Source organism: Phalacrocorax aristotelis, chromosome 4 (genome assembly GCF_949628215.1).
Source record: "Phalacrocorax aristotelis chromosome 4, bGulAri2.1, whole genome shotgun sequence".
NCBI lineage: Eukaryota > Metazoa > Chordata > Aves > Suliformes > Phalacrocoracidae > Phalacrocorax > Phalacrocorax aristotelis.
The window spans coordinates 73,762,748-73,787,018 of record NC_134279.1 but is presented as its reverse complement, the minus strand read 5'-3'; the positions used below and the strand labels follow the sequence as shown (position 1 = coordinate 73,787,018).

The window sequence follows — 24,271 nt, the reverse complement described above, 5'->3', positions numbered from 1 at the left end:
TATACCACTATATCAATCTGTCAATTACACTAATAGGAAACAGTGTATAGAAAAGTTGAGCGATGCGAATCGTACAGGGAAATAATCGCTCCCCTTCTGTAGGATCCCTGGTTTGGGGCTGGGCACGGCCCCAGCCAACGGCGCGGAGCGCAAGGAGCAGCCACACATATGCTGGGCACATGTGGATGAAAAGGGGAAGGAATAGCTGTGGACCGTCAGAGAAAGAACTTGTTGCAGCTGGACAGGTTCTCTCCCACCCTGTCCTGGTTGTTGTGCTCAAGAGGACTAAAAAAACCCTTTAAAGCAGAGACCATCTTTGGTGTTTTTTTACACTATGTATATATATCATGCTATAGCTTTCAGTGGTGTTAATCAGCATTTTCAGAACCTAGGTGGACTAAAGTCTTGGAGGGGAGAAAGAAACCTCTAATAGATGACGAAAGAATGAAAAGCAAGTTTGGCTTTGCAGTAGTGTGCATTGGTCCCAAGTCAGACCCAGTGCTGTAAAAAGAGACACCGGTGGTGTTTTCCTCTTGGGCACAGTGTTGCTTCCTTAAAATTGTCCTGGTGATCCCCAGCCCCTGCAGCCAGCCAAGTTTGGTACGGCTTTATTAACATAGCTGCATGGAGCCCAAGGTTAAGTGATGGGAATTTCAAAACAAAACAAAACAATAAATTAATAAAATGAACATGTCACCAGCTGATCCTCTTCTGACCACCATCTGTCCCCGGATCATGTGATGTCTCCCAGCTGGCCACCCAAGAGACAAACCATGCAAGATCATCATCACAACATATGCTGCTATTTACACATTTTTAAAGGTAATAGTTGCTAGGCTGTCATATTAGTAGTTAAAAGTAGTTATTTGGAAGCTAAGGGCTTCTTTCTTTCTTTCTTTTTTTTTTTTTTTGAGGAAGCCAGTGACTCAGCAGGTATGTTGGTGACAGAGACACGCTCAGGTTGGAGCCATGGAAGTTCCTATGTACAGTTTGCGTGATCCCCCCCCACCCCCCTTCTTCTATGGTATGCCGTTGTGCCTTTTGTAATAAACAATAGAATAAATAAAACAGAAAAAAGGCAACGATACTACAAATTTTACTAGTGCACCTTTTAGGAACATTATGTGCTCTCTTTGCCATCCCCAGGATGCAAATCAAGCTGTGCATTTTTAAACTATTGTTAAGATCAAGGATGTGGTTATGAGAAGACTTACAATTTATAGGATACTTAAGCATTAAGGATTGAGGCACAGAACATTTCCTGGGGATTAACGACTGACTGGGTGAGCCTCAGGCCGTTAACCCCTGCCTGCCATTAATCTTCAGGAAATGCCCTGCAGTGAGGTCGTTATTGCTGTTATATGCTGAAACAGAAAATAATAATAATAAAGGTCCGTGGTTTGTTTATTTATATTTTACATAACACGGTTGTATTGGGACTGTAGGAAATTAACATCTTTCTCTTTAGCTGCTCATACTGCTTGAATTAATGCAGTTCCTGCATCTTGCTGTTTTGTGAAAGATTATTGTCAGATTGCACGAGTGTAAGTGGGGGCAGAATTTGGCCCACTGCTTGTGATGCACAGTACGTAATACAATTAATAAGCAGTGCTCCTCTGGTATAACTGCTGGCAGAATTTAGCCCTATATAGAAGCCAGCTCAAAATGCTTGTTTTACAGCAAAGCAATTTATTCACAGTTCTAAGCATCTCGCAGCCTTTTTTTAACTCATTGAATAATCCTTTTAGGTTCCCCATAAAGCAGGTGAAATGCTTCTGCTGCAGTCCTAAGGCAGAACACAGGCTGCATAAATAGCATCTAAATTACAAGGAATACAAAATACACATACAGTAATACATACCTACAAAGGCAAATTCATACTGGCAGGACTGCAGTGTGTGCTTATCAGCAGCAAAACATCTCGGGGAAAAAAAAGTGGCTTTATATTGAAATTGTATATGCATCTCTATATTTAAACACTTAAATACTATTTTGTGCATGTTCTTAAACCCAGATGCGGGCTCCTTTTTAATGAGCCTGCCTGCTTAAACATTTATTAGGTTAGAGATGTATAGTTTTCCTAAAGCTGGCTGAAGCTTTTTGCAGAATATCTTTGCAAAAAAAGGCTTTTTTTTTTTTTGTGTACATGGCCTCAGTCCTTGCAACCTCCTAGAGAGTCTGTCAAGGCGCAACTTAAAAGCTCGTTCAGGCGACCATGACCCCCTGCTAGCAGATTGTCTGCCTAGAAGGTAAGGGAAAGCTAAAAAAGAAGTAGAAACTTAAAAGTAGCTTCTCAAAGGCTGCATAGATCTTTTTTTTGTTAAACCTAAAGTGTTTAAAAGCTTTAATATTGATGGCCTGTCAACTTTGTCCTGATTCTTTGGCTTTCAGTTAAAAGGTTTTTGTTGTTGTAGCTTATGCAGTTGCTCTGTTGCTATGGAAACGTGACATCAAAATGACGTTTCTCTGTTTAAAAGCTTTTAACTAAATTCCTGCCTGTCAGATGTAGGCCCCATTTTGTGCACTCAAGCTTCAAGCTGTTGCAAAAAGGTTTCATATGTTCTGTTGTCATTCAAATTCTTTATCCACATATGCATGTCTTGCACTACAAAAAACCTAAACTAAAAACTCAATCTATATTAAGTGTCCTCTTTTAAAACCCTTTTAGGTCAGTCAGCAATGGCTGCAGCAGAAATTCCCAGTTACATTGTCTCTTCTCAGACTGAGAAACACAGAAGGGCCAGAAACTGGACTGATGCAGAAATGAGAGGTTTAATGCTGGTTTGGGAAGAATTTTTTGATGAGCTGAAACAAACTAAAAGGAATGCCAAAGTTTATGAGAAAATGGCTAACAAACTCTTTGAAATGACTGGAGAAATTCGCCACGGAGAGGAAATAAAGATAAAAATTACAAATATGACATTCCAGTACAGGTAAGCTTCAGTTAATTCTTTTTATTTTAAGAGATTTTAGCAGAGACAACGCAGTGATTTTTGCCTTTCAGAAAGAAGTCTCCTAGAGGAAATCTGTCGATAAAAGATTAAAGATTGTTCATATCGCTTTTAAAATTCTCTCTTGCCAGTGCTGTTACGTCATTGTTAATTTTTTCCCCCATTTCATGTCAAACTCTGGGACAACTTTGTTTCTTTATAATTAGCTAGCATTGTTATGATGCAGAGGGATGGAAACGTATTTAGTGGGAAAAGAGATTTATTTTTTTTTTTCTCTCTTTGCTGAGGGGACTGATTGTGTTAGCTTGGCAGCAGTTCCTTGCAGTGAAACTCCTGCAGTTTGAAGTGGCCAGTGAGAATCGGTATTGCAAGGCAAAGTTTTTAAAAAAAAATACAGAATAATGTTTGGGGGGGCTGAAGCTCCTAGATTCTGTTCTTGTGAGTTGAAGGGTTACACTTCACGGGGCCAAAAATAATTGAACGTCTTATTACTGAGTGTCACACATTGCTATAATTATAAGCAGCAGCAGCAGCGAAAGAACTATTGTATCTGCAGAGAGAGAATCAATGTGCACCGTCAATACTGCTCCAAAGGAGTCGGGGGGAGGGCGGAGGTGTCTACAAGGGGATGATAAAGAACAGGCAGCGTCAGTCAGGAGGGGAAGTTGGCTTTAGAAAATGTGAGGCATTTGTGTATTTGTTGTTTGCAGGGGGAAAAATAATTAGAACTTAACAGAAATATTTGCATAATTTCCCCCCCCCCCCCTCTTTTTTTAAAATTCTTATCTCTGTGAGGCACAAACTGCCTCATACTGGAAATCCTGAGTGGTGATTTTAGCTATGTGCTTGTAATGCAAGAAAATCAAATATGTGACTCTCTTATTTAATCTCTCCTCAAAGCTCATATTAATAATAAAAAAGGTTATTACAGCAGGCAACCATGTTAAAACTGCTCGGTTTTCTGTAAGGCGCCTTTACTGTATTTAATGCAGGTACTACTCATCAAACAGAAAACTAGGCAAAATCCTGTAAACCCCTTAACTTTGAATGTCCTTCTACCTTTGTATGATCCACAAGCATAATCTTTAACATCATATCCCATAATATTAAACTTGATGTTTTGTAGCAAATGATAATGTCTCCAAAACATTGTACTAACCCTGCTGTAATCCTTACAATTTTCTTCATCCAGACTGTAAATGATAGAGCTGGAAGTAAGATAAATTTTTGCCTAGCATCACCCAGCAATTCACACTCGGATGCAGATTTAGAAGTCGGGAGTTGTTGGCTACCAGGCCTTTGCTTAGTCTGCTAAATCTGCAGCCCTCCCTGCTGAGAAATACATCTCGTGGCACCGAGATTTTACAGGTGTCTAGCAACACTGCATGATATTTAAGTGCCGTAATTGCCAAGTGGAATAGGTTGTTTCTGTCAGCCTTTGTTCTAAATTTTCAGTGTTCTCATCAATCAGACTGTCTCAGTTTTTCTGATTAATGTTTTTACTTTAAAGTTGCATTGGGGGAAGGGAAGAAATAAAATAACTCGTGTATATGCACTGGGGTGAGGGGTGGGTGGGAAATGCAGCACCTTTTTTTCTAAAAAAATTTCTTCCTTATTTTCCCGTGAACTTCTAAGATTGCTTCTGATGCACACTGTCATGCTGCTTTTCTAATTTGCAGTGCATTGCAGCTCCCTGCTTATTGATTAAGATGCTAATTTAGGAGAGTTAGAAAGCTGCCTTGCACTGTCACAGTGCTGCTTCATTTTGTACTCTTGAATATGAAATGCATCTTTCTTATTGTTTGTTCTTTTCCAAAGCATGCCCGTGTGCTTTTGCTTTCAAGGCGAGGTGATAGAGAGAACAGGGTAAACAAAAGCCACGACTTACAATTTCTAGTTTTCTGGGTACTTTTTGTTGGTGTGTGAGGATGGGAAATGCTGTGATGAAACTCCAAATGATGTGAGTTGCCACCGACTGCTGGCTTTGCTGTGAGGCAGCTGAGTTTTCATCCACATTTTGGTGCCTGGAGGACACTTTAGGAAGATGCTTTCCCTCGGTGTATTTCTGCACATCATTGCTGCACTGTGGCATAAACTGAAAAAGAAGATCCTGAGAGTGGGAAAATGCTCTCTCTGAGATAATATTTTGCAATGATTACGTAGGGGTATTAAGCATGACATGGGAGAACGTAGCACCAGCAGCAGGAATGAGGGGGCTGTTCTGAGCACCCAAGTGGTTGTTTCTTCACACTACTTCAGGACCCTTTACTTTTTTATGCAACTGTTTCTAGTGTTGCAAAGATGCTATGGTCTGTAGCCTTACTTTGATAGTCAGAAATTAACTGGATTGGAAGATTTAATCAGATAATTGTATTATTTAGCGATGCGCCACAATTTCATAAAGGAAAATAAAATTTCTGTCCCACAAATTGCTATACATACGTATATGCATATATACATATATTTTTTCTATAAAAGAAAAAGCAGTACTTGAATATTTCTACTAGTCCTTTTAACCAAGTTCAGTGTTAAAAGTGGCATGTCTTATCTTGGGACAACTCTTGAAAGAGCTATTAAAGATCTGATGCATTAAAGGATCTAAAACAGAAAACGGTGAACACATTTATAATGGTGCTTTCCAGTCTGAGGATTCCATAGCATTTTAAGACATAGTTCTGTAAATACTGTTTTGCTTATTTTGCTCAGTGAAAGCCATTATTTGTTGTGCAGAAGGAGTCAAAGTCAGCCAAACGTATACATAGGTAGGGGAGGGCTATTTCTTAGCCAGTAATTATTGCAGTTGCTGCAGCGAATACAACTGCGTGCGTGCTTAGGGTGGCACGGAGCTCAGTACAGGCTAACAGCCCAAGTATTCACCCTGCTTATGGGTACGTTTGGAGCCTATGTGGAATTTTTTGCTGCCAGATAAAGTTAGTTCAGGTGTAATTCAGTGCACATGAGCATCTGTCACAAAAGCAATTTTAGGGTGATTGTATCCCATTCCTTCACATCTGAGGTAAAAACGTTATTGAAATGTTAAAGTGCCATTATATAAATCTATTTTATGTCATTATTTCCTCCTTGAATTCTTCTGTTTATTTCTGTCTGCCCTGTATTTCAAGGAGGTGACAAGAGAATTAGAAGATGTTTAGAAAACACAATTAGGGTGAGATGTGGAAAGCTTCCTTTATTAAGAGAAATGGAAAAGTTTGTGACTCGCTTGGAACGAAGGCAAAGAAATATAAAGGACTTATAAAGGTGCATAAAATATACAGTACTGTTTTTCAGAATATAAAGCAGATATTTCTTTTGCTGTAATACAAGAAGTTATTTATTGGAATTGCAAGGCAAGAAACGTAAGACTGGTTAAAGTCATATAAATTTGTATTACACTGCATAATAAGCATGTGGAACTCATTACCACTGAAAATCATTGACACCAAGAGACCGGTAGGTTGTTTTATTATTATTATTTTTACTAAAGATTAGATTTATTAAATAAAAATCCAGACATTGTTTGTCTTCAAATTAGATAGAGTTACAAAAGACAACAGGTTTCAGGATATTACTAGCTGTTGATAGAAAAGCAAACAAGTGTCTTTATGGGTGAATGGCCCCCCCCGACAATAATTCTGGAAGTATTTAGCACTGACCTTTGTCAGAAGTGAGGCAGCGGGACCATGGGCTGATCTGGGAGCCATTCCTGTATTCCTCTGCATTACCATAGTCCAAGTACATTTGGAGGAAACTATTCAGGGAAAAATATACCATGACCTTAGGTAATTCTTACTGGAGTCTCACTATGTTAAAGGACCATTTAATCCACTGTGGAAATTGCCTGGGAAGTTCTGCATGGCACCATAGGTGGAAGGAAAATTTTTTGCAGGTGCATTTGAGTAAAATTCTGCTTTTAAGAATTGCAGTAGAACCTGAAATGTCTGCTGTGTATAGATCAGCCAGCAGGCTTTTAATATGCAGTTTTAGAGACAACTGTGCGGTGAGCTCCTTGAACCTCCTTATTTATCTGTCTTGGAAGGAGGAAGGGCTGAGTCAAACCTGCTGGAATTAAAGTTAAGCTTTCTGATGTGTTGATCATCAGAAGTTTTGCTGAGATTAGCATGCCGGCTCTTGCAGTTTAGCATCACTTGGACTATGTGCTGAATTCTTTCTACTATGTAGGCTACTTGGGGCATTCAGCACATATAAACCTATAACCAGTCCTTCTAAAAGAAAGCACTGTCCTGCCAACGCTAATATGCTGATCTTGATGTGTAACAGTGCACAGTACCTGTTGCTATATTTCCACTGACATAATATGCATGGGCTTATAAAAAGGAAGCGGGGTTTGTAAAGCTTGCACAGTGGTCCACAATTTTGACTGATTCCTTCTGATGTTTAAAAATAAGAACTCTGTGAAAGCAAATTTATTATTTTCAAAAACACCACCTTCCCCAAAGCCTAGGAAACAGGATGCAGCTGTTGCTTTTTGATTTGAATTGCAGTCAATTAATGTTAATGATTGGTAAATTTGAATTTGTCTCATGATTTGAATAAAATATTAGTCTAATTTTTTATTTTCGTGTGTATATGATAGCAATTAAACATTGTTGCTTATGTAATCCGTTGCTATACTCCATGACATTAAGCAACTGGAATATTTGACCTCTGCTACAGCAAATGATAAAATGTAAGTGTAGCCAAATTACTGCAGAAAGTTAAGTTTGAATATTTTACCAGCTTTCTCTTTAATTTCAATAATTTATAGCAGATGCACAACTTAGTACTGGACTTTCATACACCTTTCTTTTCCTCACCATTCATTGGTTCATGAACAGTTGCTATTTATTATTTATTTTGAAAGCTTTTCTCAGAAACCCCAGGAGACGGATCTTTTATCCATTCCTTAAGGCAAGTAGTAATATAAAATACTGTAATAATAATAAAAAAGCAATAGTGTTTTGAACAAAAAGTAAAAAAAAGCAAGTTATATATTGCTTGCTTTTTACTGACTAAATAATGATTAAAAAAATTCTCTAGAACATAATACTGTAATAATTTTATTTTAGAAGGTGGATTAATAGGCACACAGAATGATGTCTGAAGAAAGGTCAATGGCAGCACAAATTACTCAACTGGTGTCTCAGTCCATTCAGTGGAGCGTTTTGGCAGTAGGATCTCAAAGCCCATTAATTTATTCACTTCTCTGCAATAAGACAAGAAACCACCTTTCAGATTAACTGACTTGACAGTGTTTTTCATACTTCAGATATTTGTCCACTGGAACTTCGAATTTGATCCCGAGTTTTTGGAAAGAGTTCTCAGTTGCCTCTGCTCTCAGCTGGATTTTAATAGAGCCTCATGAAACAACAACAGGTCTAGATAAACTCAGCACGAATTTATTTTGCAAGATCTGCTGACTTTCTCATTTACCCATGTTTCTTACCTATTTTTTCTTCCTGGCTTGCTCACTCAGGCAGGGATTTGCCCAAGTTCAAAGTGTTGAATGTTTGGCTCATCTTCCTCCCTCATTCTTGGCCTATGGCATCCCAGCCTTGCTATTGTCCTGTTTCTTTTCATTTTTCATTAAAACAAGCAAACAAACCAACCAAAAGCGCAGAGAAACAAAATAAACCAACCCCCCTAACTTTACATTTTGGATGCAACTAAGACCTGCTGTGGTGAGTTACAGCAATGACTGACTTAGAGCAGTAAATTCATCTTTGCTTTAGACTTCAGTTCTGCCAGGGTTGTGCTTACCTTGATGCAGGCAAAAACTCTCGGCTGTCTCACTAGGTTTTCTGGACTTCTGGCAGTTGGAGAAAAACAAATATTTAAAAATTAGTGAATCCTGAAACTTGATGTTAATATTACCAAATTAGCTACTTGTTTTTACCAGAAAGCTAAACCATCACCACTCTTCCAGTGACTGTTCTCCCTGTTTGCCTCCACCTGCAGCGTTCCTACTTCTTTTCCGAACGACTGACACTCCCTTCCCCCTTATCTTCTCATCTCTCCATCTATTTCATCTTTTTTTCTTTATGTATGAGCCAGACTCCATACAGGTAGATGATTGCTGCTGGTGCTGCTTTTAAGCTAACGAATTTCTCTTGCCTGCCTCCTGGTAGTGATCACTTTTTTTAGCCAAGAGCTATGGTAAGCAGTCAGAATTGGAAGATTTAGTATCCATTCAGTGCCTTCAGAGAGAGAGAAATGCCTGGTTTTATATAGCTGCAACCCTAGAGCTGTGTAGGCAGATAGTAAACTACAGGTCTTCCTTCAAAATCATGACAGTTTTGTCAAAAATGGGGTCTGGATACGGAGCTGAGCTCAAATGTAAAAAACAAGGTAGTGACCTACTCAGGCAAAACACCTACTCCTGAAAAATTTGCTAAGGAGTAAAAGACTAAGCATGGAAGACGTGGGCCTGCTGGTGAATGGGGTGGGTGATTTAGTGACAGCAGATGCAAGGATTAAGTCTGAGGATACTTGGTGCCTTCTTTACCTTAGTCTTCACTTCCCAGGTCTCTCAGGCTGGTGTGCCTGGAGCAGGCTTAGAGGAAACATCAGTAGTGGAAAAGGGTTGAGTCAAGGATCATCTCTGAAAGTCTGAATAGTGAGGGAGGTCCCTGCTGACTGAAGAAAGGCCGCTCTTGGACCCATCTTCAGAAAGGGCAAGAAGAGGAATTAAAAGCTTCCCTTCAATCCCTAGGAAGATCACAGAGCAAGCCATCTTGGAAGCAACTTCCAGTCACATGAAGGAGAAGGTAGTGACTGGAAATAGCTAGGATGGATTTACTAAGACTGACCTGCTTGCTTTCTGTGATTAGATGACTAGATCTGCTGATGGGTGAAAAGCAATGGATGTTTTCTAGCTTGGCAGTAGAAAGTCGTTTGACATGGTCTCTAAGAACATCCTTTTATCCAAGTTGGGATGTTATATTCCAAATAGATGGACTGCCAGCTGGGTGAAAAACTGGCTGGATCACTGGGCTCAAAGAGTAGTGGTTAATGGCTTGTACTCTACCTAGAGGCTCATTACAAGTGGAGGATTGCAGGGTTTTGTACTGGGACAGGCCCTGTTTAATATCAACAACCCAAAGGAGGAGACGGTGGAGTGCAGGATTGCTATTTTGCAGATGATGCCAAACTGGGGGGCTGCAGCCTGCACGTGCGAGGGCTGCCACGCAGAGTGACCTAGACAGGCTGGAGGAATGGGCTGACAGGGTCCCCATGAAATCCAACAAGGACAAAATTTTTTACTATGAAGGTTGTGAAACACAGGCACAGGCTGCCCAGAGAGGTGGTAGATGCTCCATCCCTGGAAACATTCAAGGTCAGGTTGGACAGGGCTCTGAGCAACCTCATCAGGTTGAAGATGTCCCTGCTCACTGCAGGGGGGTTGGAGTAGATGACCTCTAAAGGTCCCTTCCAACCCAAACCATTCTATGATTCTATGACAAATGCAAAGTCCTGCAGATGGTCAAATCCCCTGCACTCATACAGACTGGGGATGGACTGGCTGGGCATTAGCTCTGTTGGTGAGGACTTGGGGGTCCTGGCTAATGCTAGGCTAAACACAGGTCTGCCCCCAGAGCAGAGTCAGCAGAACACCAGCTCTCAGCTTTTCCTGTCCTTTTTGGCACAATGTTTTGTAACCCTCAAGGCTCAAACTGTGTATGGTGAAGTCTTAATGCAGCTGCTGGACTTTGCAGTGGCATGGCTGGGACGTGCTCACGCATGGCTTTTTGCTGTCTCACCCGAGGGGATGACCAACTGTGGAGAATGCATTGCTATGAGCAGATGGTAATATATTAAACCCCATTGCTTGAATATATTGGGGGTTTCAACATGGGCAAACAAATGTGGAATGTAGACTTGGCTAGTAGCTTACACTGGTTTAATTGATATGTTTTTCATGCAAATAGCCTAAACAATTGAACTAAAAATAATCAATATCAAGTGATGGTTGTTGTCAGCCCTGTATTTAGCTATATTGTATCTGTGCTTGATGGATATGCATGTATTTGTAGGTTGTGCTAGACATTCTGACTATGAAATTGCAGCAGCAGGTTGTGAAACATGTATGAAATTAAAATTTTGAATGCATAGAGGGCATAAAAATATGGATGGTTGTGGAGGCTTTGCTGTGCAGGACTATGATACGCATTTCTAAATAGCTGGAAAAGCTCATCAGACCTTGCAAGGATGAAAAAAAAAGTAGAATCCTTAAATGGCTTTAAAATCTAAGCAAATCTTTCTGCCTTCTTTCCTCACTGGTGGATTTCCCCTTACCCTAGGCTGAGAGCTATTTAAAAGGAAGAACTTCAAGTTCCCACTTTTAAGTTTGGCACCATTTTTATCATGTTTACATGTTATTAAATTCTATCCTTCGCAGGACCGGTGTGGGCAGGATGGATTTTGAGGAGGAAAAACCTGAAAAGCTTCAAGAAAAGGGGATGGGCCAGGTGTCCAGGAATAGTTTTTATCCTTTTTTCTGCAAATGGAAGCCTCTTGCTAGCTGAGAGAATCAGATTTGTTTCCGCTATTTGTTCATTTGAATGAAATCTGGTTTATGAAAATGGAGCATTTGTCAGTGGTCTTGCCTTTCCTGTTGTGTTCCCTTGCTGCGTTTTGATTTAGAGTTTAGAGTAACAAGATCCCAACTGGGAAAGGCAAATGGAAAGGAAAAGTTTGGGACCCTAGCTGGGCACTGGAGTTTCTGAGGTGTATAATTCATCTATACACCTCAGTTTTATATTTTTCAGTAAAAGCAAATAAAATGACAGTAGGTGCTGAATGGGATAACAGTGAACTTTTTGTTAGGACTGAATAATAAATCTTGTGATAAGATGCATGTGAAAGACAAAGTCATGGTTGATAGTCCTTACAATGTAATGCTTTTGTGCATGCTGTTTATAATGCATTATTAACTTTTTTTTTTTTAAATAATGGCATTCTATACTTCTTCCTACACTGATCTTTGTTCTGTAACAAATGAACAGATGTCTACATCTCATGGTTGTTACTAGGATGTTTATGTGGGCAATTGAGAGGTTTTAGGCAATATTAGGAAGAGGATATGAATGATAGCTATAGCCACTTGTATTCATCATGGAAAATAAATATTCTTCCTTCAAAGCATGGGAGGACAGGGCTGGCTGTAGTTTGGTAAAGGCTGCAGTGTGTTGCCTACTCTAGTTGTCAGATTGGCTAGTCTGGCACTCTGTAATGGGAAGAAAATTTATTCTACAACCATCATAGTACTGTTTCCATTAGAAGTTGCAATGTTTTTTTTTTGTATTGAATTTCATTTGGGGTTTACATGCAACTTTTAATCACAAGTCAAAACTAGGAAAAGAAACTGAATGGCTTCATTGGAGATTAAAAGAAAAAAGTGTCTAATTTTATTCTTATTAAAAGCATTCAGTTCGACTCCTAAATGTGGCCAGAAGAAATGCTTTGAGATAGAAGATCTGTATGAGAAGTATTTTTACAGGAAAACAAGCTTTAACGTTGTATGCCTTTTCTTACAGGAAATTAAAATGCATGACTGACAGTGAAACTGTTGCACCTGACTGGCCTTACTACAAAACCATTGATAGGATCTTATCCAAAGTGACAGACCACAGTGATGTGAAAATGCATGAAAATCAGCAACCAGGTCCTTCTACGTCTCAGACGGAGGCTTCGCAGTCTCCATCAGCTAAGTCTACACCTCTGTATTTGCCATATAACCAGTTTACATATGAAGGAAGGGAAGAGTGCTTTGAAGATGAACATTCAGAGAGCTCATCAAGCTTACTTTCTTACAAGCTGAGGTAGCATCTGTTTCTCCCCCTTTCTTGTATTTCACAGAATGAACCAGTTCTGCTACGTAAAGGGGACACCCTAGCACAATTTTCTGTAACAGCTGTTGCATCTTGTCTGTAAATCACAAATGAGATCTGTTCCCCAGCCTCAGCCACTTTGCTGAATTAGGGCATTTTCTTTATTCCTTTTATGAGAGACTGGAAGAGAGTGAGAGGACTGGGAAAAAAGTAGTAGGATGTTGCCAAAACTCAGCATGCATGTCACTGCTCACATGAGGTAGAGTGTTTGTAATAGGAGTATAGGCATGTTCAAGAGAGTCCTGCCGTGCAACCACAGATATAACATACTGCTTAGATGATTCTTGGCTTGCTCTAGTTTTGCTTTTGGTACGAGTGTTAAATTTCTCTGGCTTCATCTATTATTAAAATGATGAAAAGATGCAAACTAAGTATTTCTATGGACACTGAAATGCTACCCATGCAGTTTGAAAGTACATTGCAACATTTTAAATACAATTCAGAATGTCACTTTTTCAAAGTAGATGCTAGTTTGAGAATGCAAACATGTGTTTCCTTTTTTGATAAGATTGGAGTTCTCTGGAAAGCAGCATTTTAACAAAAGGCAGGGTTGTACACTTGATACGAATTTTAGGCTTTACTGGCCTCATTTTTCATCCAGAGTGGTGTGAAATAACAGTTGATTACAGTTTTCTGGCAGCAAAAAGATTTGATCCTAGAGATCCTTATCATGAGTCTGTGAGGCTTTAACTATAACAGTAAAATTATCTGTCAGTCATGCAACTGAGAAGGTGTTGAGCTGGAAGCGGAACCAAGCTAACAAGTCTGGATTATTGTTTCTTGGGCTGCTCTTGGATGGATAAAACTAGGGTAGATTCACTCAATAATTCAAGAAAATAGCCCTTGAATAGCTGATTGTTTTTAAAAAACTTTATTTTTTGCAGTTAAATATAGATTATGGTGTATAATTCTGGAACCGTAGCAACATTTTTGTTCACAAGCAGCAAGTTTTTTCATCATAGTTCATTGTAGGTAGTTGACAAATCTGGTACACAGTCTCTGCAGACTCCAAGGTCATGTTTCTGATGCAGTAACTTTTTTCCCAATTCATAATTTGATTTCCAACAATATAATTTAGTATCTAATTAGAAGGTCACTTTTCCACAAACATGAGTCTGGTTTATTCACTAGACTATTTGATAGTCAGCCTTTGTAAAAATGCCAGATGTTAAGTTTCTTCGGCTTAGGGGCAACTCCAGGACAGCACAGATTTTGTACTCTGGGTGACTGGTAGGGGAGGACAGAGGTCTTCACACCAGGTTTCATTACAGAGTGTAGACAAGTCGTCACAGAAGTCAAGCTAATCAACCACAACTGTGCATCTGTCGTGCTCACCGTTCACATGTGGACTCCCACTCTCATGTAGACAGTTTCATTCACAGCTAAAGTGGACTTAAGCCACTCTATTCTATCTGAATTATTTCCATAGTGATATGTTCTGGAAAATTTAGGCTACAATGCTTCATGTTCAGTGGTTTTTTTTAACTTTATCCAAGGTAATTACCTAACCAGTTTTAGTTAAAAATATTTTAACTTTACTTGGCCAATTTAGAAACTGCAGATCATTTAAATCTAGCCTTCAATGGCACAGGCTGTCTTTCAACTGGCTGCAAGTCTGTATGGCAGGTAAGGATGCTTTGTCCTTGCAGTAGCTCAAGTTGCAGTGCTGCTGTTGCCTGCTAAACATGGCTGTGCATCAGGGTTTGGGAGCTGGAGGGGACAGCAGGTCAGCTGTCAGTGTGGTAGCACCTCCATAATACACAACTTCCAAACTTACGAATGTAGCCACATTCTCATAGTCTCTACCATAAAAAAAAAAATTGTGCAATATAATATTGTGCATATCATTTAACAGCAAGATACATACATTTTCACAAGTTAAAATTTGCTATGTTTAAAAAAAGAAACAGTTAAGCGGTAGATACCATCTAAGAGATTAGTATAATGTTTCAGGTGAGCATTGTGAGTGGATTGAAAATTAGAAGGCACTTGTGATATTAATGAGGCATGTATCGGGAAGGAGGAAAAGTGGTATTACAATAGACATAGGGGGATTTGAAAAGTTCGTACAGCTTTGACCTCTTTAGTTTAGCCTGATGAATGAGAGAAGAGTAGGAAACCCTTTTTCAGCCAGAAGGAAATACAGTGCTTGCTAATGATATCAGATGGGTTAAAATCCCTTACAGCTGCCATGGTAAGACAAGGAAGATAATTCTTTTGGAGTTACTAATGGAAAATTATGAACTGAGAAGCCATTTTCAGCTTAAGCAATTAGTGTGTCATTTTATATTTGAAAAACACTTCAAAATAGCCAGCAAGAGAGAAAGGAATTAGCGTACAAAATCTGGGTCCATCTTGGCTTTTTTGTAAATGCCCTTGCCTCTAAATGGTACACAGTTGATCTAACAAATTCAAATAAAGGAACTAAAGACAACACTGGGATTTGAAATTAAAAGAATAGTTCAGGTCCTCAATTTCCCTCTCAATTTTTGTACTTCACAGCTATGCAAAACAATTACTTTGAAACATGTTTTGAAAGATATATACACACCTACCTATATGTAAAATATAGATGCATTTTAGAGCTGTATATTTTACAACTGTATATTCTTTATTTTTCTGTGAAGCAAGCTATACGCAGTCAAGTATGCAAAGTAAGCTTATGCTGTTGGATTTTTGTCTTCCGTAATAAAAGTCATGATGTTATGGCAACAACAGAGAGTCAAAAACCCCTCAAACAGTAACTTTTAAGACCACTTTTAAACTTCTGAAAACTTTACTATTATTCCCTTAAATCCTCAATCAGCTTTTGAGTGACAGCTTTGTATTTTCCACAGTATCCTTGAACATAGCAGGAGGCTACTCGGCTATATAAACTACAACTTTAAATTACAGAACTTAATTTTAGCTTTCATGATAGAGAAAAATGTCAAGATTTATGCTTCAGTCAATACATATACAGTCTCAGGCTAAAAATACTTTAAACTGTTTTTGTTTTTCTTTCATTTTATTTGAAATTCCTTGAGTTTGGGACCTTCTTACAAAAACAAATATTGCTAGTTAGAGATATACAATTAACATGCAATGAAATGAATTTTTATTTTTGTTGCAATTTGCAGAGGAGAAAAACAGTTGGCATCCCAATTTCCCTTTAATTGGATGCCTGCTATTTGTTTAGTATTGTTCTAACACTGCTCTTGGGCTGCAACAAACCTTGTATTATACTGCAATGACCATAAAACATCTGATAATAACAGAATTATTCTAGTATGGTGGAGTCACCATCCACCTCTAAAAAAACGTGTAGATGTGGCTCTTCGGGACATGGTTTAGGAGGCAAGGTGGTGTCGGGTTTATGGTTGGACTTGATGATCTTAGAGGTCTTTTCCAACCTTAATGACTTTATGATTCTATGGTCAGATAATATAATGCAATGTGGTGGAGTCTTGTACTGCAGCTTAAACTTTTAAAATCAAAATTCCTAACACCCCTATACATGACTTTTTATCTAATTGAAAACAGTGGGTTTTTTCACCCTGTGGATTAATTTATAGTCTTTGTCATTACTTTAACAATGAAAATAGACTGTGAATGTGGTTCAGACTTCATCTGTTCTGCCATTTCTATTGTAGTAAAAATGGGGATGAAAGAGGTACTTTAATAGACCATAAAATCCCCACCACGTTATCTAGTCTGGCTTCCTGTTAAATCCCATCCATGTATTTAAATTCAGTTATTCTGGTGTGGAGCCCAGAAATGTTACGGAGGGAGTTCTGTGACATGCTTCCCCTCAACAGAGGACTACTGCACTCAGGAGCCCCATGTCTCTGTTGTCCTCCACTTCTTTGTTCATATGATTCATTTGACTCTTGGAAATTTTTTACTAGATATCCAGTCTAGATCTGATACATTCAGAAGACGGAGAATTCAGTCTTCCCTACAGGGATCTGTTCCAGTGATTAATCCCCTGCTTAAACCTGTGTCTTTTTTCTGATGTGAATATAGTGAACTAAACTTCCAGACGTTAGTTCTGTTTATCTTTCTTTTCACTATACTGGAGACTCTTCCAGTATTTTTCACTTTTTGCCTCAGGGCAGTTGAGGCAAACTATACCACCTTCGATCATACTGTCTTTGGTATTCTTTGGTTTTAAAATGTAGATTAAATAATTTGGTACAGAAGGTTTACACACCGAGTAAGAGTAAGAATTGGTAACGTGAATTAACCAAGATATGAATTCTTTAAAAGAAGTGCATTAAAACCTGGTGAGGATGCTAATTCAGGAAATAACAGTTTTGGCAAAGCCTTTAATCTTTCTAAAATTATGCCATGGCTGTTTAAAATCTGAATCAGCAGCATCTACAAAGAAGTTTGAGCTTTAGGCTATGCGCATTATGTAGTGCATCTTAACTCATTATGCAGACTTGTTATCATAGCAAGATGCTTTGCCCAGCCTCCAAGCCGTTTCTGTGGGTTTTTTCTACACTTCAAGGATAAGCCTCATTAATTCCTGAATGCATTTGGCTGTATTTGAATGAGCCTAGTTTACCAGAAGATTCAGGTTGCCTGATCCTCAGTCCTCAAACTCTGAAGATCTTTGTGCCATCTCTAACATTACTATTACTTATTTCTAGATCATTGTTGATTATTTTCCATAACGATATGAGTTATGGAGGTCTACTCAGATTTGTACTTTGCTAAAATAGCACAACCAAGTCAGAAACAGCTGTTAGTTGTTGACAGCCATAAATTCCAGAAACTGATGGTACTGGAGACCCATTTTCCATGAAGCAGTCAGAAAGAAAGAACAGTTTTTATGATTTTGTGGAGGTAACACATTCTGGTAGACAGATTACTCTTTGTACTTAACCCCTGCTTCATTAATTATTCACACACATCCCTGAAATGAGCCTTATTGGGTGAGTGTAGGCAATCAATCAAGGAACTTTTAATTGAACAGTGAATTAAATTGATCTCAGATAGGTGGACAGCAAATGCATTTGAGATTTGCCTAATACCTTGCCTCATTATATCAGGAGCTTTTGCTTTGTTCCCTCTGTCCCCAACGCATACTGTCATTTCTGCTCAGCCTCCTAGATGACAGGGAATATTTTCTTTCTTTTGGTTTGCTTCATTTGAACCCTGCCTGTCTGTTTTGGAGCATAGTGTAGAAAAAGCTTTGCAAGATTCTGCTTGGAACATGGTGCCAGTGCCAGAGATCTTCCACTCTTCCATTGTGTTGTCCGGGGAAAACCAGTGCCAATTCTCTTGGAGGATCCCTGCTGTTGATGCTGGAGGCCCAAGAATATCAGCAGATTATATTTGAGGTCCTAGATTTCCTAGACCCCTCTTTCATTCAGATTTCAAAATTTACCTTCAGAGACTAGTCTTGGCAAAGAGTGGAGATGCTTCTTTGGTGCAGAGGCTGTGGACGCTGTCAGGATCTGTTACACCCCTGTTGTTACAGAGGTGGTGGCTGCACAGGAGTGCAACGTGGAGAATCAGCAGCAGGAACCGATTGGTGTTTGCTACCAGAAACACAAATTATTTCTTATGCTCATGCCTATAGACTGCCAAACTAGACATACTTCTAGCTGAAACTGACCCACCAGCAACAGTATCCTCAGCCCATACTCCTATCACTGCTTCCCTCTTGACTTTCTGTTATAAAAAAGTTTTTGACACATTGTCCCTGGCATGCTACCTAGAAGACCTAGAACTTCTCAAGAAAGATGCCTCAGTATCTGAAGAAACACTTCAGTATTCAAATAACTCCTTCAGGCATCACTGGACATTTTACATTGTTTCATGCTGCTGAGGGTTCTTTATTCGTAAATTAGATTCTTTAGATCCTCCTTTTGTAGATGCCTTCTCAAGAGCTCACCTTCAGGGGCTATTCTGCAAGAAGAGAGACTTGTAAATTCCAAGTCCTTACTATGGACTTGTGAGTGATCATAAAACCCTCTCATTGATAGTCCCTGTGGCTGGAAAGGAGATTGAGAACACCACCAAAGCTAGGGGTGTCCGAAATAAGTATTTCTTTTCAGTTAAGGCTTTCTAATTACCAAGTCTTGTTTGTTAATTGTAAACAAACATAGAGAGTACTTAGCAGACCTTGAAGAATCCTTGTGTCCTGGCTTTTGGGGGAACTTCTCTGCCTGATTTTGAGCAAGCGCTTGTCAGTGGATACCTTCACAGTTATTAGCAGACTGCAGATACTGCTGATACAGTTCCCCAGGTAGCTCCCAACAGACCTTTTGCCTTTCTTCCTCTCTGGAGCTGCACAAGACAGTTATTGTCTTGGATGTATGGTCATATGTCATACAGGTTTTTGATGGGACCACATTTGTTTAACTGAAAAATAAATAAAATCCTGTACAGGCTCTAGGACAACACTTCAAACACTTTTTTTTTTTCTCTTAAAAATAAGGCTAATTTTAGATCTTTCAATCCAAATCACACCATCTCCTTTTTTCATTTTTTTTTCTGTCCCGATTGAAATTAAAATCCAAATGGCAGCTACAACTGCCAAGTCATGCAATACTCGATGCAGCCCAGTACCGTTGACATGCTTCAGATTTTCTCTCTCATTCCTTATTAAGGACCATTCTCACCTGTGCTTACTTCGACAAGACTCAAGCCCTCTTGTGGCTCTAGGAGCCAATTCTTACTTGTTTCAGACGAGACCTTACCATAGGTACTTTCTGATACTGCATAGGGAAGAGGGTAGAGATCCATCGCTTTTTCAATAATTAAATCCTCTGTGAAGACAAGTTTAAGTTTAAAAGGTGACTTTGGCTTAGATAATAACATCATTTCAGAAAGCTTCTTGCTCTGCCTACGGGGAAGAATGCATTCTTTGTGAATGTGAGTGCAGTGATGGGAACCTTGGAATAACAGCTTAAGTGTTGTCCTTAGACTGTTGTAGACCTTTTCCACTTGCTTGGCCTCTTTGAGAACAGCATTTCAAATCATTTTGGCCCTTAGAATTAATGGGGGCAAACAGAATTTACTGTCAGCCAATACCCATTCTTGCAGGATTGTCTGGCTGTGGTAATGTCATGGTGATCAGCTGCAAGCTTGACCCACAGTTTGAGCAGAGCAGCATGTATTTATTTTATGAACATTTATTTGATGCCCAGAATCTAATATGATACATAGAATCTGCAAAGGTGAGTTTATTTTGTATACCTTCCGAAGTTTTGTTTAGCGTAAAGATGATAATGTCTCCTTCCACTTAGCATCATCTCAGCAGTGTAATGGTGATAAAGCCCTATGAATTGTACAGGTAACTTTAAATTCTTAGGCAATCTGAAAACCGATGGTCTTTGTTCACCATGTTAGTGTACATTTATAGTGGAAGATTGTTGTTCTTTCTTACCCGTGCAGGGGGGACAGCACATGTAAATGACAGTACTCAAACAGTTTCCCTCAAGATCAATTTGATTTTTTTTTGGTCTAAGAATTTTAATGGCTTTTAATTTAATCCACTTGTTTATTTTCATAGACCTCACCCTTTTTGGATGATTGCACTCTTAAATGTCAAGGGGACTGTGTCTTTTTGTTATATTTGCATTAAGTCTTTCAGGTGCTTAGGATTGTTTATTTCTCTTGCTGAGAGATCTGAATGTCACAGTCACTGTTGCACAAAGCCTGTCAAGTAGGATAAGAACGTGAATGGAATTATACAAATCTGCCACAGCTGAGTGACCTTCCTCCCCAACTCCTCTTCTCCACATTAATAAAACCACATTCCTCAGGATTTCAAGTTATCCTTATTCAAGGATATCTTGAGATCTGCAAGGTGTTGACATACCATACTACTCACAACTGTGCTATCTCATTACTGCATTTCACCTAGAAAGCATACTGCGTTTGGCAGAACACGATGGAGATCGCTGTTTGTGTGAAGGGACTTCAAGACCCATCATCAGATAAATTTGATGTTGGGCACTCCAGTCCGGAGTTACAAAAAGTGTAAATGACCACATGGACCATCACATTAAGTTAGAAAAGAAGTTATCCAGCTGTAACTGGGTTCTTAAGATATATAGTTGACTTGCATATTTGCCTTCTACTTGCCTTTCTTCCTCCTTCACAGTCCAGCACACTTCTTCCTTAGATTACAGGTTAAGAGAAACAGATCTCTGTTTGTTCCGACTTGTATGTCGAGTAGACTGGTTATGAATTCATGTGTTGCACTGTCACCCCAAGTTAGGACGGCCATGTGAACTACACATCCTGAGACTGCTATCTTTATTGCTAGGTTTATGTCTCTTCCAAAACAGAAACTCAGCATGATCCAGCGTAGAGGAAATTCTTAATATTACCCAAACTGCACGTGGCAGTTCCACAGATTTCAGCTGAAGGTGTGCAATTTGCTACATGCTTGTCTAAATTTTATACCGTGAGATTTTAGAGATGTTCTGCTAGAGGAACATGACTGGATACACAGACAGCCTTGGATTTGGCTATCTGGTGTTCTCCAAGGGATACAAATACTCTTTGAATTGCAGATTTTTTAAAAATCCAAATAGCAGTTAATTGCTATATCCAATACAGAGTCTTGCCTTTATATTATGATGAAAACAAAACTATAGGCAGAGGGTTATAGCGTGCTTGAAATTTTTGTTAAAATATTAGGAGTTTGAAGGGAAGTATGGTTTGTTTTGTTAGCTATCCTACTCGATAAAACTTGTCATTAACCTAAAGATGAGAAGAAGGTAGGCATAGTATCCTGTGTTTGTGACAAATACATTTAATTAAAAAAAATCTTAAAGTGCAGCTGGCAAATGCCTCTAAAAGCAAACATGAAATGTGATCAATCTGTGCCCTGTAAGAAAAGAGGGAATCTTGTAAGCTGTATCCTGCTTAATTTTAATACTGTTTATAATGTTTTTGTGGTGGAATATATAAGTAAGTGGTCAGTGCAACTGCTGTGTCTCAGTGCAAGGGCAAGTTCTGAGACTAGTATGCTGTAGTGGGATCAGCCTTACTAATGTGATGCTTTAAAAAATTAGCTGTAAATTACCACCACACATAACAGTGCAGCACTTTCTCCAGCTGGGATGAGTGTTGCAGCTTTAGAATTAGCGTTTTAAAGGCCAGATGAGCAAAATGTCTCTCCCAATACAGTTTATAAATTCAATGTGTAAGAAGTGTCATGATTAAAAAAAACCCCAAAACAAGCCTGTATTCTGCACAGAAAATTCTCATTAAAAACAATGAGATTTAAAATCTTTTTTTACAGTCTGTAACACCATGACATAATACAGTAAATACTTATGTTTTGGCATGAACTTGAGAGGGAATTTATTGGAGAACACAGCAGGATTTAAAAATAGGACTAGGTTGTATCTTGGCCAAGAATGTAGTATAGAATTTTAGATTCTAGCATGTTTTTTTTTTATAAATATGAGTTTAACTGTTAACAAATATTCACATTTCAGAGCTGAAGAAAGACCAGTTAAGAAAAGAAAAATGCAAAGCTGCAGCTTCCAAAAGAAAAAGCTAAAATTAATGGAAGCCATGTTGGAAGAACAAAAGAAGTTGAGTAGAGCTATGGAAGAAACCTGTAGAGAAGTGCGCAGGATTCTGGACCAGCAGAACATCATTCAAGTTCAAAGCCTGCAGCTACAGGAGCGGATGATGAATCTACTGGAGAAAATGATCTCCAAATCTAATGTGTAGTTTCCTTTGTGAATGCCTCTGAGATCACTATTGATATTATAGACATCCCTTTATTGCACACCTTATGTGTGTCTGTCGCCCTATTCCCAGGTTTTCCATGGAAATTAAAACCCTAGTGTAATCTTAGTTAAGCAAAGAGAACAGAAAATGCAGGTTGAGAGCTATCCAGTATGATAAAATTAGTGCAATATATGCCTAAGTTGAATTATTTTTATACCGAAAAGTTAAGGGATGAACAGCTCTGGGAACTTCAGTACTATTTATGCCTAGGTCAGGTATTGTTTTACAAACAGTGGTGTTGTATATTGTTTCACATCAAGGACTGCAGCTTGACCTGTTGTAGGAGAACGAAATAGTGCATTTCTAAACATGGTAATTGCATCTTGACTTTGCTGATGATTAAACCCTGTTTTGAAACATATGCCGTGATTGTACAAGTGACCTATGGTTCTCGTGAAGAGCTAGTTGGGACCATGAGATACATAATTTTAAACTCCATGCCTGATCTGAATAGTACTCTAAAGTATTAGGGTAAAAATATTCTATTCAAATACATTTTTGATATACAAAGAAAACCCGAAACCCACCTTACTATATACTGAATACTAAAATGTATAGAAGATACTTGAAGTTGCTTTTGATATTAAATGTTTAATTTTTTTCCATTAAGGGGAATCTGTTGACTTAATGAACAACCAGCAATGAAAACTCTCATTTATTCTCTATCACAAAAGAAAAATATTGTACTGTGTGTATATACATATATATATATAATCTATCAAATGAAATAAAGAAAAGGAAGAAACTTATTTATTATTGCTGGGCAGATAGTATGCTTTGGGACAGTGAAAAATACTGGGAGAGATAATAATGGTCAAAGCTTTTTAATTCTTAATTGCAGTGTAAAGATCTCCTATACTGATGCCCAAAATACAGAGATGGAGGTCATGAAGAACACTGAACACCTCTACAGGAGTATTCACCCATGGCACAGCTTCGGTGTGCAATGTTTTAAGGTCCACACCTTAAAACTGTGAGGCACATCGGCCTTGATACACCACAAGAGGGAGCCGGAGGCATAAAGGACTGTGTTTAAGTCGTTAAGGTGAAGTACCAGCGTTTGGCTCTTTAATGAAATATGACATTGAAATAACCTTTAACATAAATTCAAAAATTCGTCAGCTGAATTTCCTATATACCGCTTCTTTTTGCGTTGTCCTTGGAAAAACATATTTCTGCTGCTTTCACTGCACTTGCAAGACTGAAGGTTAGATTCAGATATAGAAGTATAGAAAGTGAAGAATTAACGTTAGTGCTAGGAACTCAGGCCACTTTCCATTCCCACTATTAAACAATGTCCCCTCTTGAAACTTTGTTTTTGAAGTTGCTTGCATTTTCCTATATAATTTAACGTATTGTTGCCTAAGCTAATGTTAGATAAACTATTTTAAAACCCAGACCCAACCAATTGATCTGTAATTATGCTTGGTGAATGGGATGAAGGTTATACTCACCAAGCAAATTAATAAGATGTGGAAATACTTCTTAGAAGATTCTGCAGGTTTGAAGATTAAGAGTGATTAAGTATGTAAATGTGACCCATTCCTACAGAGTTTAATTCATGGTAACAGGATAATGCAAATGTAGTAGAAGACTGAACCTGCAGAAAATGGTGGCAGCTGAAGTGAAATCTTTCCTTTGCTCCACCTTTACTGCAGTGTTTGGGTGACTGGAGAAAGGGAG

At 38.7% G+C, this 24,271-nt stretch overlaps 1 protein-coding gene across 2 annotated transcripts in view; it reads left to right on the top strand.

Annotated features, from left to right (window-relative positions):
• The window catches only part of MSANTD1 (Myb/SANT DNA binding domain containing 1), a 44,189-nt gene extending 20,992 nt beyond the window's left edge, over positions 1-23,197 (top strand). Inside the window, exons 1-4 of one of the 2 annotated variants that reach the window (XM_075092470.1) lie at positions 2,512-2,550; positions 2,669-2,933; positions 12,485-12,769; positions 22,288-23,197. In XM_075092470.1, coding sequence (XP_074948571.1) covers positions 2,680-2,933; positions 12,485-12,769; positions 22,288-22,528 — 780 coding nt within the window. In that variant the 5' untranslated portion in view covers positions 2,512-2,550; positions 2,669-2,679 and the 3' untranslated portion in view covers positions 22,529-23,197. Of the gene's footprint in view, positions 1-2,511; positions 2,551-2,668; positions 2,934-12,484; positions 12,770-22,287 lie in introns of those variants that run through there. The other variant, XM_075092469.1, reaches the window with a different exon arrangement.
• Positions 23,198-24,271: the final 1,074 nt, after the last annotated feature.